This window comes from Camelina sativa, chromosome 13 (genome assembly GCF_030686135.1).
Source record: "Camelina sativa cultivar CO46 ecotype springtype chromosome 13, ASM3068613v1".
Classification (NCBI taxonomy): Eukaryota; Viridiplantae; Streptophyta; class Magnoliopsida; order Brassicales; family Brassicaceae; genus Camelina; species Camelina sativa.
Genome location: NC_141892.1, coordinates 2,558,372 through 2,572,039, shown reverse-complemented (window position 1 = coordinate 2,572,039; position 13,668 = coordinate 2,558,372). Strand labels below are relative to the sequence as shown.

The following is a 13,668-nucleotide window of genomic DNA, read 5'->3' as shown; positions in this document are numbered from 1 at the left end:
ATAATTAATTCAAACTAAGGATCCAATTGATAAGATAGAGCCGTACGTATATGTTTTAAAAAGATGTAAACTTGTAATTACTAAACGATATCAGAATAGTTCAAATCGTATAAAAATAACTGTAGAGAAACCTGCAGGTACAACAAATTGAAAATAACACTTTTAATTATTATTTTTAATATCGTTTTTATGATCGGTATACATGATAATCAATCCAAAGCTAGATGGTTGACCAACTCATATAAACAATTTTGTTCATAAAGTTTTGGAATTCTTTTTCTTTTTTTTTTTTTTGCTTCTTTTCATAAGAACTATAAGAAGTAGATTATAACACAAGCACAATACAGATTATGATAAAAGAATATTACTGATCCTGTAACAATTATACGAAATCATCTATAACTCTCCAATCAAAACGAACTTGCGTTTGTCAAAATTAAAAGGTTGATTAGGTTTCGGATACACTTAGCTTGAACCACTGAATATAAAAAACAATAATATTTTAGATATATATATATATATATATATATATCTCAGTGCCCAATCAAAATTTGTAGAAGCTATATTCTGTTCTACCCAAGATATGGGAGAATATATTTTACATGAGCATCTTTCCATAATAATGTAAATTATAATGAGGATTCTCGCATAAATTTCATACGTTTTTAAACGCCCATGAGTTTGGTAGTCTAAAAAGACATATCGAATTATTCTGGATAGGATGCATAAAAATAGCTTTCCATCTTACAAAAAAAAAGGTTTGTTTGGCTCAATGCAACTTCGTTATCATCTTCTCAGTTTTGGCTGAATTGTTCATTATTGTTGACATTATATTATTTATTATTTGAGCCAATTAGATTTTTATATTCATAAGAAAATAAAATTAAAAAATTCATTGAAGAGATTCAAATTCCACTTCCAAAAGTTGCTTAGAGGCAAACCACATTCCGCACCCAAAAAATTAATTTAAAAACTATATATAGGTAAGACCACACAAATATAGAGGCAGTATCAAATTCCATTCCATACTCTACATTAACTAAGTCTGTTTTACTTAAAAGTAGTTAAGAAAACATCTAATATATATCGTTCCTATTGTTTGTACATCTTGCAACATACAAGCATTAGTTTTCTTATATGATACTAAGTATATATTTTTGTGATTGGTGTTTTCCCATGAACGGTTTTATCAGATGAAGACGTTGTCGTTAACAAAGATATCTATACCAGCAATTTGATTTGACTTGATAGAGAGTGCCGGCTTAAACATATTACATGCCTCTGGGCAAAAAAAAAATGTCTTTTAATCTATTAAAAAATTTATTAATTTTTTTTGAATTTTTTTGGTTTATTTATATATATTTGTTTTGTGCCCTTTCTAATTTACAGATATTTTTTTGTGTTCCTTTAATTTACAAATTTTCTTTTTTAATGCTCTTTTAACTTACAAATTTTTTTGGTGCCCATTTTCTTATATATATATATGTCTTTTTAATCTATGTATTGGGGCGGTCGCACTGCCCGCCTTCCTAGTTAAGCAGGCACTGGTGATACATAACGTCTCAATTTTCTTTGTTTAACAACAAAGCAAATATCATATTCATATTTAAGCTAGAAACTGACGTTTTTTTAGAAGAAAAACTAATTCGAAGTTGAAAAGCTTGTGTGAGAAAAAATAATACTTAAGAAGAAGCACTAAGTTTGAAGACGTTGTATCACAAGGTTGAAAGATTTACAAAGTTGAGAGATTTATATGAATTTTTATGGGGAATTACATTCGATAACCCAAAAAAATATAACTGAATAACTATACTAACAATGAAAAGATGATATAGTACATATTTTATATAATAATGACAACATTAAGCTTCTATTATTATCCTCCACCACCACCTCGTGCCACCATCTCTCGCTACTACCACCGGCCACCACTTCCGACCACACCTCCGGCCACACCTCTCGCCACCTTCCGGCCAGCCTCCACCACCACTTCCACCAAAGTATCAACACTTCAATTAGTAGTTTTCATTACCCCTTGTGTCATTCACTTAATATTTTGAATTAGTATGTTATATCCTTAAATATATTTTCAATTTTGGCTACCTACCTAATTCACCCAATTTTTATTATAATTTGAATAATAATCTGTAACATAGTACTCTTGTGTAGGTTCAAAATAGGGATCTTTATTTCTTGTCACGTTCGTAGATTTTACGAGGAGTTGATGTATTCTCTCTCTTGTTGTAAAATTGCTTTAGATGGTTTATTTCTTTCTTTTAAATAAGTTCGAAGTCGTTGCCCCAAACAAAAAAAAAAAAAAGGGAAAAAAAAGTTTGGTAATTGAAAATAACACAACACAAGGTGGACCTCTAATTAAATGATTCAAATTAAAAAAATGGAAAGCCACAGTGGAACAACTGTAAGATTCCTCCCTACGTGTTAAAATATTGCCCAATACTCTTCTTACAAGTTGCACTTCCCACTTTTGTTTTTAAAATTACATTTCTTCAGACAGGTCTTTCATTTTTTCACTTTGTATATTTCTTTAATTTCGTTTTTTAATATTAGACTTTATATTCGTCTTGGCCAGTCACAGATGGCCCCCTGACGCGTGTCGGCATGTGAAATATATTATCGTTTAAAATTCGGTATTTTTTTGTTTGTTTTAAATTTAAATGTTCGACATCGAGGTGAAATTTATTTATTTGCGTAAATTATTCCCTTGTTGATAATTTTTATAATTTTGTTCTGATTGGAGAGACAAATTTGGGTAGATTTTGTTTAAGGGCAATATTTGAAGAAACTTGACCTTAATTTAAAGTTTCTTCTATATCTCTATGTTTACATTTGAAGTTCCCCAAAAAAAAAAATCTGTTAAACAAAAGAATTAAGATCTGCAGCCGGAATTTATGATACCCTATTAACCTTATAAAAATATTTTAACATTACGCTCCGAATCTCCACATATGAACAAACCATATCATAAATCTCAAAAAAAAAAAAAAATCTAATATGTATTTTTAATAATTTATGTTTATTAACAACATACAGATGTATGAAAATTAAAAATTCAGGTATGACATAGGTATGATATTATTAACGTAAACCTTTTCTATTACATGTCCATGATGTCCTTCACACCATATAATTTTATGAGCATATCTTGCTGTGTACTTAAATTAGTTCCAGACTCAAGGCCCTAGAGAAGAGCCGAATTGGTCCTTTACTTATGATGGGCTCAAAAGATACAAATTAAGCCCATATTACTAGAGGTTTTGTCTTCACCGTTTGGTTTGCGACAAAAAGTCTCCATGATGGCGACTCTGCGAGGACTCGCTGGATCAGGATGGATGGATGGGATATACAGTATACTAGTTCCTTTTTCTTCTCTGACTATCAAAAGTCGTGTCACCGCAAAACGTACATATCGTAATTGCCTTTTTTAAACCATGAAACGCAGTTGAAGTGCTTTCTATCTTAGTCTAGTCAGATGCTTCTCCGCTTCCGCTTTGTTGGGGGACATGGTGCATACAAATTTCGTTATGTAGAATTATAACTTTGGCAACATACGCAATGTAATATATAACTCTAAGTTTATATCGACACGTATATTAGGTCTTCAATTCAAATGATTATAGGTACAGCTAATTGGAATTTATGTTGTTTTTTTTTAATATCTAGTCAAAATAAATATAATTCCAACCCGGGTTCAGAGGGTCTCTGCAAAAGTAATCGGAATTAACATCTAAAACCACACAAAAAAAAAGTTCACTAAACTTAATTTAGAAATAAGGAATTTACATAGTTTGAAATATAGGAAGCGGGGTTATGTGGATCATATGGGGATCCTAGGGATTTGTTTTTAGACATAAAAGTGTTCAACAAAATTTCATGTGGTCTAAGATTCGTCATCCACCTTTATTTTACTCATTTTGATTCTATAGTAAAGTAGTGAGGGTTGTTACTCGATATTACAGACTAATAAGTGTTATACTTTTGGTCATCCACTTAACCTCGATTATACATTTTAGCTCAGGATTGGCAGAATAGAAATTTGCAAAGATGTGACAATTGTTGTTGAAATAAAGACAGTACAGAAACAAGGATCAGTGTCAGTGTCAGACAAGTAATATTAGTTACTTGAATCTAAAGTCACTTCTACTCACTTTCAAATCTGTGATGTTCCAAATATTCGGCAAACATGTCAGATTAAGTGGGCTCACACTATCCCGACCAGACCACAATTAAAATCTCCAAAGTAGAGTAGAGTGGCATCCCTTTAAATTGTCCCAAAGTAGCAGGGTCTTTAAGTAATTCCACATGCTTTCATAACCTTTAGTACAATTCAACTAAAGAGTATTAAAGCCCTTTGGTAACCAAAGATTATCTAACGAGAAAGAGTGAGAGAGAGAATGGCACTGCCACTCAAATCAACATCTTCTATGTCTTCTTCTTCTCAATGTTCATATTCATCTTCACCAACCTCAGCCTCCATGAAACTCAAATCCTTAATCCAAACTCTCATCCTTTCTCATGTTTGTCGACTAATCCGTGATATCTCTAGAGCTTCATCCATTCTTGCTAGAGTCTTGAAGAAGAAGCAATACAATCTCTTGTCAGTGTCTTCTTTGCTCTGTCCAAAAAGAGCCTCCAAGAAACAAAAGAACAATATTTTGTTCGGCTCCTTCAGACTTCACTACAACTTTTGCTCCTCTCACGTAGTGCCCGTCTCTGCGCCAGTACGTCTCCCTCAAGAGCTCTACTTGGCTCATCTCCAATATGACTCTACTTGGGAGTCAATTTATTCCAATGAATCAATGGATGTTCGTGATGATGATGATGTTCAAGAACCATCTCAGCTTACTAGCTATCTAAGACAGCTAGAAGCTAAGGTTAAAGACGACAAAGAAGAAGGAAAAGAGATGATGATGATGAATGAGATTGATAAATTGGCTGATATGTTTATAGCAAATTCTCATGAGAAGTTCATGTTGGAGAAGGTTGATTCGTATAGGAGATCCCACGAAATGCTGAACAGAAGCAGTTGATAATGATGATGATGATGATGATGATGATGATGATGATGATGATGATGGGGGCCATTCGTTTCTTTAATTTCTTTTAATGAATGTAATTTTCACCTTTTCCTTCTTTCTTTTGAATTTCTTAACATGATTTGAGTTTTCTAAAAAAATGTGTATTGGAAGCATAGAGGATGGATTGTGTGGTGTTTGTTGTGTTACAGTCTGATGATGATGGTGGGTGGTTTATGACTAGAATTAATAGACAGTCCAAAAAGGAAAAGAGAGGATGAGAATGGAATGGATTTTTGTATAATTTTGGCTTTGGGTGGTTTGAGTTCTTTTGTTAGTATCTTCTAAAATTGTTGTTTTCTTTTGTTGTTATCAGGGACCAATTCAAATGTTTTTCTACTTAATTATCTGAGTTTTCTATGGAGACAGTTTAACATACAATAAGTAATTTATACGTTTGTAAAATAATTTTCTTAACAATATTTCAATTTTAGATGTGAGTCTAATAATTTTTATAAAGATGGATTTGGACCAAATTCTTTACCAGTTGAGGTTCATATGATATCTCATGTGTAGACGGTAGACCTACCATATACTTTACATAACTACCCCTTTTCTTCGAACCAGTTGAGGTTCAATTGACATATATGTATCTTTTTTAGCTACACAATTAAGGTTCATATGATCTCATAAATGATACGACTGTGACATATATATATTTAAGAGATCCTTCAATTATAAAATATTTGGGCCAAACAGCCCAATATTATCATACAAATAGGCCCAACCAAATAAGAAACGAAACAAAACGCGTCGTCTTGTCATTCAAATTGAATTAGAAGGAAGAGTTTCTAAAGAGTTCCGACCAAACTAATAAGGTTTCTCTCTCCTCCAACTTGGGAACTTCCCCGGTCGTCGATCTTCTCTCTCTCTCTCTCTCTCTTTATCGCACGCTCTGGTGCTCCGCCAACTAAAAGCACTAACTACATACACTTGCGCTTTCTAAAGATCAATCTTTGTCGCTTCCTATAGCCAATTAAAAACAAAAAAATTGTTTCTTTTTGTCAATTTCTCGAATTCCCAACGAATTTTATCCGTTCATCACTCGCACAGTCGGATCTCATCGACCCTTTATTGCGTCTCTCCGTTGGGATTCAATATTTTCCTCTTCGATTAACTAGGGTTTCTGTGTTAAAGATTTCGCTTTTACGGAAGGATTCTGAATACAGCGGTATGTTTTTTATTTCCTCTGTTTTCGTAATTTGGTTTGAGCGATTTAAGACATTATGCTTTTGTTCATTGACAGATCCAACAGTTCTAGGGTTTGATTCAAAATTTTCTTTTTGTTAGGGTTTTAAGAATTTTAGTGTTTTGCACTGACTCCAGTGAGTCTATACATTTTCTGATTGAATTTATCTGAATTTTAGTATCTTATACATTTTTCAGAAGAAGGTTTGAAGAAAAGGGGGTAGTTTCATCTGAATGTAAAAGTGTATGGTAGGTCTACACATTGATATGGAAGCGCAGATTCATGTTCTTGAGCAGGAAGCTTATTATGCTGTCTTAAGGGCTTTGAAAGCTCAGGCTGATACTCTCTCTTGGGTAAAAGTCCTCTTTCTTCCTTTTGTCTTGAATAAAGGTTATTATTATTAAACTCTACTGTCATATTGAACAAAAGATTTTGGCTTGTTATGATCTCCAATTTCTTTAGGAGAAAGCAAGCATGATGACAAGTCTACGTAAAGAATTGAGGGTATCTGATGATGAACACCGAGAGATGTTGAACAATGTCCAAAATGACGATATCATCGAAAGAATTAAGTAAGTAGTCTGACCTTTTGTTGTGACAATAAAGCTAATGTTAACATGAGGTTCTGCTGTATCTTGTACTTAATATGATGTTATGACAGTGATTCGAGAAAGGGAAATAAACAGTCCCTCGCTGTTGTTCCTAGTCCGACTTTTTCAGCTTCTCGGAAGAAACAGAAGACGTTCCAATCCGTAAGACTTCTCGTTTTAATCTATCGTCAGAGGATATCTGTATTTGTATATAGTTTTGTGTTATTTATTGACCATATCATTTGTGATAAACATGCAGTATCCGTCGATTGGTTCTACTAGGAACAGGATAATCAGTAACCGTGTAGTAACAGCAAACGAACCTGCTGAAGCTCTTATTGGAAGAAAAGTGTGGACAAAATGGCCTGAAGACAACAGCTTCTATGAAGCAGTAGTTACACAATACAATGCAGATGAGGTAACTCTTATGGCTGAGACCTTTTTATTTAGATTGTATCAGAAATTCGAAAAACATCTAGGCATATGTTTGACAGTATAACTGTATATGTTTCGAGGTGTCTCCTGCACTTCAAACGTGAAAATCCTCGATTTCCAAACTTATAGTTAACTAATTGTGCCCCTTGTTAATAGCTTTTATATCTGACACCAAGGCCCTGATCAATATTTTACCAGTTTGGTTCAGAGTTAGTCTAGTGCAAGAGCATTGCAATTATTCTAGGTGGTTTTTAGTTGATGGTTTGACAGCTCAGCAACTATAGTTGAGTAGCGTAGATGGAGAGCTAATAAATTAAAGGGAGTTTAGGTAAGATTTGCTGGAGTGCTCTGTATTGGTCTAGGGTCATGGTTTAGGCATTGGTCAAAAGACTTCTCTTGTGAATCAAGTCTATCGATAGTGTAGTTCTTGGTGAAATGAAGTGTTTACTAATTTGAATACTATCTACGTGAGAGGTTGAAAACTATACTAGACTTTGAAATATCTAGAAGTTTGGAACGGTATTTAACATTGAACATAGCTTAAGTATATTGTAACTGATGCACGCATTGTTTTCTCACAGGGTCGACATGCGTTGGTATATGATATAAACACAGCGAATGAGACATGGGAATGGGTTGATCTTAAGGAGGTAATCTTTACGAGTTTTTGTTATTAAGTGTTTCTTGAAAATGCTGCCACGAATGTCTTTTGGGTAAAGATACACTCGTTTTTGGAGGTAGTGTTCATTAGACGTGGGAAACATTTTCGAAAGTGTATCCATCTAGTATGATACCATTTTCAGCAGAACCTGAAGTAAGTTAGTTTATATAATTGCAGATTCCACCGGAAGATATAAAATGGGACGGAGAGGAGAATGGTGTAACTCTAAATGTACGGCATGGCGGTGGAACAACCCGTGGGAGTCGAGCAACCTTAAGTCATGGTGGTAGAGGGAGAGGTCCAAGAATTCAGCCAAGAAGAGAACATTTAGCAACAGAAAACGGTGGTGGGAGGAAGTTTATGGATGAGATTGAATTGTTCAACACAGACTCACTTGTGAAAGAGGTACGTATCTCTATCTCTGCATTTGTGTTTCTCTTTAGGCTAAAGGGTTTTTGATGTTGAAATCTTTCCTCCGGTTAGGTCGAGAGAGTTTTTGATTCCAACCTTCCTAATCCGCATGAGCTTGATAAGGCCAAGAAACTACTCAAGGTGAGAGATATGATAAGAACTTTGTGATGAGATATCGATTTGAAAGAAACAGTTAAGTGAAACTTAGTGTTGTTATTGGGTGATGCAGGAACATGAACAGGCTCTTATTGCTGCCATTGCAAGGCTTGCGGATGCTTCTGATTACGAAAGCGGTAATATATATCAACAGAGGCCTTTGTTTATTCTATGTTTTATGATGCATCTTCATATCATTTTCCCATCCTGAAAATGTTTTTTTACTCATCCAAATCACATTGTTGTCAGACAAGTCATGTACTAAAGATCACTAACAACAACATAATTTGACAAGCCTGTGGATTGACTCATTATCTGGATCATTGAAAGACCAATAATGTTATTAATTATCATGGTTTTTGTGTGGTTGCTGATGAATCAGATGGAGAAGAACCGTATTCGCATGAGCTTACAATGCTTGGATGACAGTGGGATAAAGAAAGAGATTCACCATCATCAATCTTAGGAAAAAAATGACCTGCAATATTTCTTTTTTCTTCTTCTTCTTCTTCTTCTTCTTCTTCTTCTTCTGCTTTGCTTTGCGGGATCCCTGCAAAAAGATTTTGTTCATCTGATCCACTTGATGAACATCATTAGTATTCTTCTAGGTTGTGTGTTTCAGAATGTATGAAAAATAATACCTAGGAATTTTGTATGTAAAGAGACTATTAACGATATTTTTTCCACCCCTTTTTGAAAACATAAGATTTTGTCAGCTGGTAATCAAGTCGCACACTTACTAGTACTAAGTATAATTTTTACAGTTCGTGGATCCAGACAGTGAACAATGTTGTTAATTTGATTGACATGTTCGATCCACCTTACAAGTAATTAAAAATAAGTTGTTGATCACGTATAAGTACATTCTAGGTTTAACGACCAATATTTAGTTTTTCTTAGTTAAAAACTTAAAAAATGTGAGTGTGACTATCATTAAAATTTAAAACGCGTCAAACTTAACGATATTTTTTTTTTCTTAAAGTAAATTATACGTGAATTAGCGATAAATATTGGGATAATTTTGTTTTGGTTTGTTCTTATTACACTTGCAAAAGCAATTAAACTTCAGTCTCATCTCATCAAATAACTAACTCTATGGTTATTAAATTTAAAGGTATTCTAAATTTAATATTAAAGCATAGAGTTAAATATATGGAATTTAGTTCCTGGTCTTTTGGTGTTTCCTGGAATTTTAATTTCTTTTACAATCTATCTTAAACAAATTTTAAGCAAACCTCTCTATCTTTATATGATAAGAGCTGTGGCGATGATGATGATGATGATGATGATAAACCCAAAAGAATTTTAAAGGATAAGAAGAAACGAAAAGCTCAAATTACGAAAATTTTGAGATCCCATCTCATTTTCTTTCATCAGTCTCCCGATTTCGGATTTCACCTTCTCCCGATTCCATCAATCTCTCAAGCACATGGATGCTCGAAAGAGAGGACGCCCTGAAGCACACAACTCCAATGACGGAGGATTCAAGAGGTCTAAGCAAGGTTAGCCCTTCCGTCTCCTATTGGGTTTCGAATTCGAGATCTTTTATAACAAGAGACAATTCGGTTTCGTTAAAAACAAGATTTTTTTTTTTTTTTTTTTCTCTGGTAAAGGTTGTTCCTTTCTCGTTTGGGCTTATTCTTGTGTCGTGTTTGATGCTTCTTTTGTTCGTTAGAGAGATTTTTTACTCGCAAACCTTTATCTGGTTTAGTCTTTTGAAGTTACCTTATCCTGAGACTTGGTTCTACTGTTAGTTAGAGCCAATGAGTTGCGATGGAAGTTTGTTTCTTGTTCCTCCTTTGTGTTCTGCTGTTTGCTTAAACCTTCATTAGATTCGTCAGTCCACTCGAATATAGATTAAGCCATTAGCCTTTGTCTGTGGCCACTCAACATACTTGATTTGATATATTGATCTATATGTCAACTCAAGGCGTTGAGTCTGAAATGCATATAAAGGCAGATGGCACAGTGGAGCTAATTTCAAAATATGATATTTAGATTGGAAATTTTAGAAAAGTTTAACCAAGTAAAAGCACTTAATGTTTGCAACAGAGATGGAATCAAATTCTACTGGTTTAGGAAGCAAATCCAAGCCATGCACTAAATTTTTCAGGTTATAAATCTATTTTTTTTTTATCCTGATTGGATCATGAAACTAAAAAGTAATATTGTATAAAATTGTGCTAATGAAGTGGATAGTTGTTATACAGGCACGTAGCACTGATCATCCTTAAACGAGTTAAACACTCAATATAACAAACTGTGATCCCTCCTAGAAATGGATAATAAGCCTATATGGAGGATAAATTTGGAACTGAATTCTACTGGTGAATCTAATATATGAAAATCAAACAAAATTTGTCTCTGTGTTTGTTCTTTTGTTTGATGGTAAGGAATTTGTAATTTTGTATATGCAGCATTTAACATTTGTTCTCGGGTAAGGTTCTTCTTGCATTATCCTTGTGCTAGATTTGAGTCTTAGGCTCCAGAGAAACATGTTATTTCACTGGTGATAGAGAGTTGTAATAGAATCTATAGTTTTATTATTCTTTCATCATTTTTGCACTAAAGCTTATTGTTTTGTCGAGAAGGTAGCCATATTGCAATAACCTATAGGTATATGTCATTGTTTTCTTTGTCGGGTTATATTGCTGATGCATTATGATTTCTGTTGCAGCACTTCTGGATGTCCGTTTGGTGACAATTGCCACTTCTTGCACTATGTACCTGGTGGATACAATGCTGCAGCGCAGATGACAACTCTCCGGCCATCAGTTGCTCAAGTTTCCAGAAATATGCAAGGATCTGGTGGTGCGGGTGGTAGATTCTCACTGAGAGGGGATCCAGGATTAGGCCCTGTATCAGTCTTTGGTGCTTCTGCTACTGCCAAGATCAGTGTAGATGCTTCTTTAGCTGGTGCCATCATTGGAAAAAGTGGAATCCATTCCAAACAGATATGCCGTCAAACAGGAGCAAAACTATCGATTAAAGATCACGAAAGAGACCAAAACTTGAAGATTATAGAGCTAGATGGAACATTTGAACAGATCAATGTAGCGAGTGGGATGGTGAGAGAGCTTATAGGGAGGCTTGGATCAGTCAAGAAACCTCAAGGGATTGGTGGTTCTGAAGGGAAACCACATCCTGGGAGCAGCTACAAGACCAAGATCTGTGACAGATTCTCTAAAGGGAATTGTACATATGGAGATAGATGCCATTTTGCGCATGGTGAAGCCGAGCTGCGCAGGTCAGGAATGGCGTAGTTATTATGTATTTAGACTCTTGAGAACAGATTATGCGTTTGTGTTTCTGTATTGGGTAAGGCATTGTTAGCTCCATTCTCAATTTATCATTGTGACCTTTTGCTCTGTTTTTTGAAAACTTAAGACTAATTGGTAAACTTTAGATCTATGCTTTTACTTATTATCACCTATGATGCACGGGTACGTCTATTTGGTAGTCGTCCCCGTACCGGGGACATGTTGGGGATGGAAACTCTACTGGGACTCTATGGGGACGCCTTAGATGTTTTAGGGGAAGATAACATCGAATTTTTTGATATTTGCATCCATTTCATTTTATTCAAAGCACTCTTATCATAAGCATATTTTCATTTCTTCATGTTTTTCTACTTTCTAGACTCTTTTCCCCTCTCTCCTTTTCCCATCAGCTTTACTAATCTCCTCTTATTCAAGGTATGGGTATATTTTCTTATATGTTTATTGAAGTACCCATACCGTACCCGTATCTATAAATTTTTACTTTACCGTTTTCCGTCCCCGTTTCCGTATCCGATTCCTGTTCCCGTACCCGTTTCAGTGCAACCTAGATTTTCACAGTTAAAAGCTAAGTGCACATTTAGGTTTCTTTTGCATATTGTATTAAACAATTACGTACTTGTTTTGTCTTAAGAAATCATGCTCTAATGATACAACAACCATCGATCACAGAACCGGGGACGATGTCGTAACCGGTTCATAACCGACATCAGTCGATGCTGTGTGACTGTGTGTGTTAGAGAAAAGTTCGTTCACAAGCGGCAAAGGCCAAACTATAACTCGCGTCGACATTATATATCATTCTCTAACGAGTCTACCGCTTCGAACAGATCAAAACATCAAATAACCCAAACCAAAAAAACTTGGGTTTGATGAATTCACAGCACATTATTTTCGAAGTTTTTATTAGACGTAGTGGAAAATAAAATTAAGGTCGGTAATGGATCGAAATTATAAGCCCAACTAATAAAGGTCCATTATGGTACGGGACTTTGGGGTTTTTCCAAAACTTTATTACGGGGTTGTTTGTTGGTATTTCAAAACTCTGAATTATAATTATCAACATCTAAATCAAATAAAATGGAGACAGAGAAAAAGTTCAATATTATCATAGGCAAAAACATTAAAACCAACTCTACAAGTAGTAAAACAAATTCTTAAGATTAAAGCTAACAAAGGTTTTTCAATTAATTTTTCTAATGAACAGAATCAACACAATATAATACAAAAATGAGTGTAAATGAGAAAAGAACAAACACACAATTGACACCAACATTCTATATTATTGTGAAGATGTTTTAAAAATATTTAAGGAGAACAAACGTTCTTCCAATTTTTTATGGCCGTATGCAATGTAAGAAATTGTTCATCATCATTAGAAATTTGCTATTTGTTTAAATATATAAATTTGCTATTTGTTTCTGAAATTTGCAATTCATTGTAGTCGCGAGAAATTATGGTGTGTTTTCAGCCTAACATTGTTTATATTTTGATTCTTCTATTGGATTTAAGTATTACATCTGATTATTTATTTGCTATCCGTGAAGAGAAGAATTGGTGGCTCGCTCGAGCACTAGTGACGGATCCTGGGCGACGCGCACTCATCGACCACTAAGAGCAAGATGTGTTGGATTTGGATATCTTTCGACAGGATATCCAAACAAAACAAACTCGCATTGATTGACGGAGGTCACTACATCGCAAGTGAATTTCTCTCTGCTCGGCTTCCCATCATCATTGAGGATCGTTCATTTGCTAGAGTGAGGAAATTCTCTATCTATTTTCCTCCTAATTCCTAATGTGGAAAATCATAGACACATGAAAATTATTGGAATGTTATGTTAGGATGCTTTCT

At 34.4% G+C, this 13,668-nt stretch overlaps 3 protein-coding genes across 5 annotated transcripts; all 3 read left to right on the top strand.

The window, feature by feature from the left end:
• Positions 1-4,329: 4,329 nt before the first annotated feature.
• On the top strand, positions 4,330-5,437 carry LOC104734691 (uncharacterized). The gene has a single exon (XM_010454318.3). The coding sequence runs from the start codon at positions 4,413-4,415 to the stop codon at positions 5,046-5,048; it is 636 nt and encodes a 211-aa protein (XP_010452620.1). The 5' UTR covers positions 4,330-4,412; the 3' UTR covers positions 5,049-5,437.
• Positions 5,438-5,853: 416 nt separating this feature from the next.
• Positions 5,854-9,258, top strand: LOC104734690 (protein EMSY-LIKE 2). Its single transcript, XM_010454317.3, has 10 exons — positions 5,854-6,264; positions 6,480-6,635; positions 6,745-6,854; positions 6,944-7,034; positions 7,132-7,290; positions 7,889-7,957; positions 8,146-8,373; positions 8,452-8,520; positions 8,609-8,672; positions 8,918-9,258. The coding sequence occupies exons 2-10, from the start codon at positions 6,528-6,530 to the stop codon at positions 8,959-8,961; spliced, it is 942 nt and encodes a 313-aa protein (XP_010452619.1). The 5' UTR covers positions 5,854-6,264; positions 6,480-6,527; the 3' UTR covers positions 8,962-9,258.
• Positions 9,259-9,568: 310 nt separating this feature from the next.
• LOC104734688 (zinc finger CCCH domain-containing protein 52) lies at positions 9,569-11,944 on the top strand. 3 transcript variants are annotated; one of them, XM_010454316.3, is made up of 3 exons: positions 9,603-10,037; positions 10,588-10,648; positions 11,213-11,944. In XM_010454316.3, exons 1-3 carry the CDS (start codon positions 9,965-9,967, stop codon positions 11,796-11,798), a joined length of 720 nt encoding a protein of 239 aa, XP_010452618.1. In that variant the 5' UTR covers positions 9,603-9,964; the 3' UTR covers positions 11,799-11,944. The 3 variants fall into 3 exon arrangements, with proteins under 3 accessions (XP_019090213.1, XP_010452618.1, XP_087336246.1); XM_087480120.1 differs by having other exon boundaries at positions 9,820-10,037; positions 10,746-11,944; XM_019234668.2 differs by lacking the exon at positions 10,588-10,648 and having other exon boundaries at positions 9,569-10,037.
• The last annotated feature ends 1,724 nt before the right edge of the window (positions 11,945-13,668 follow it).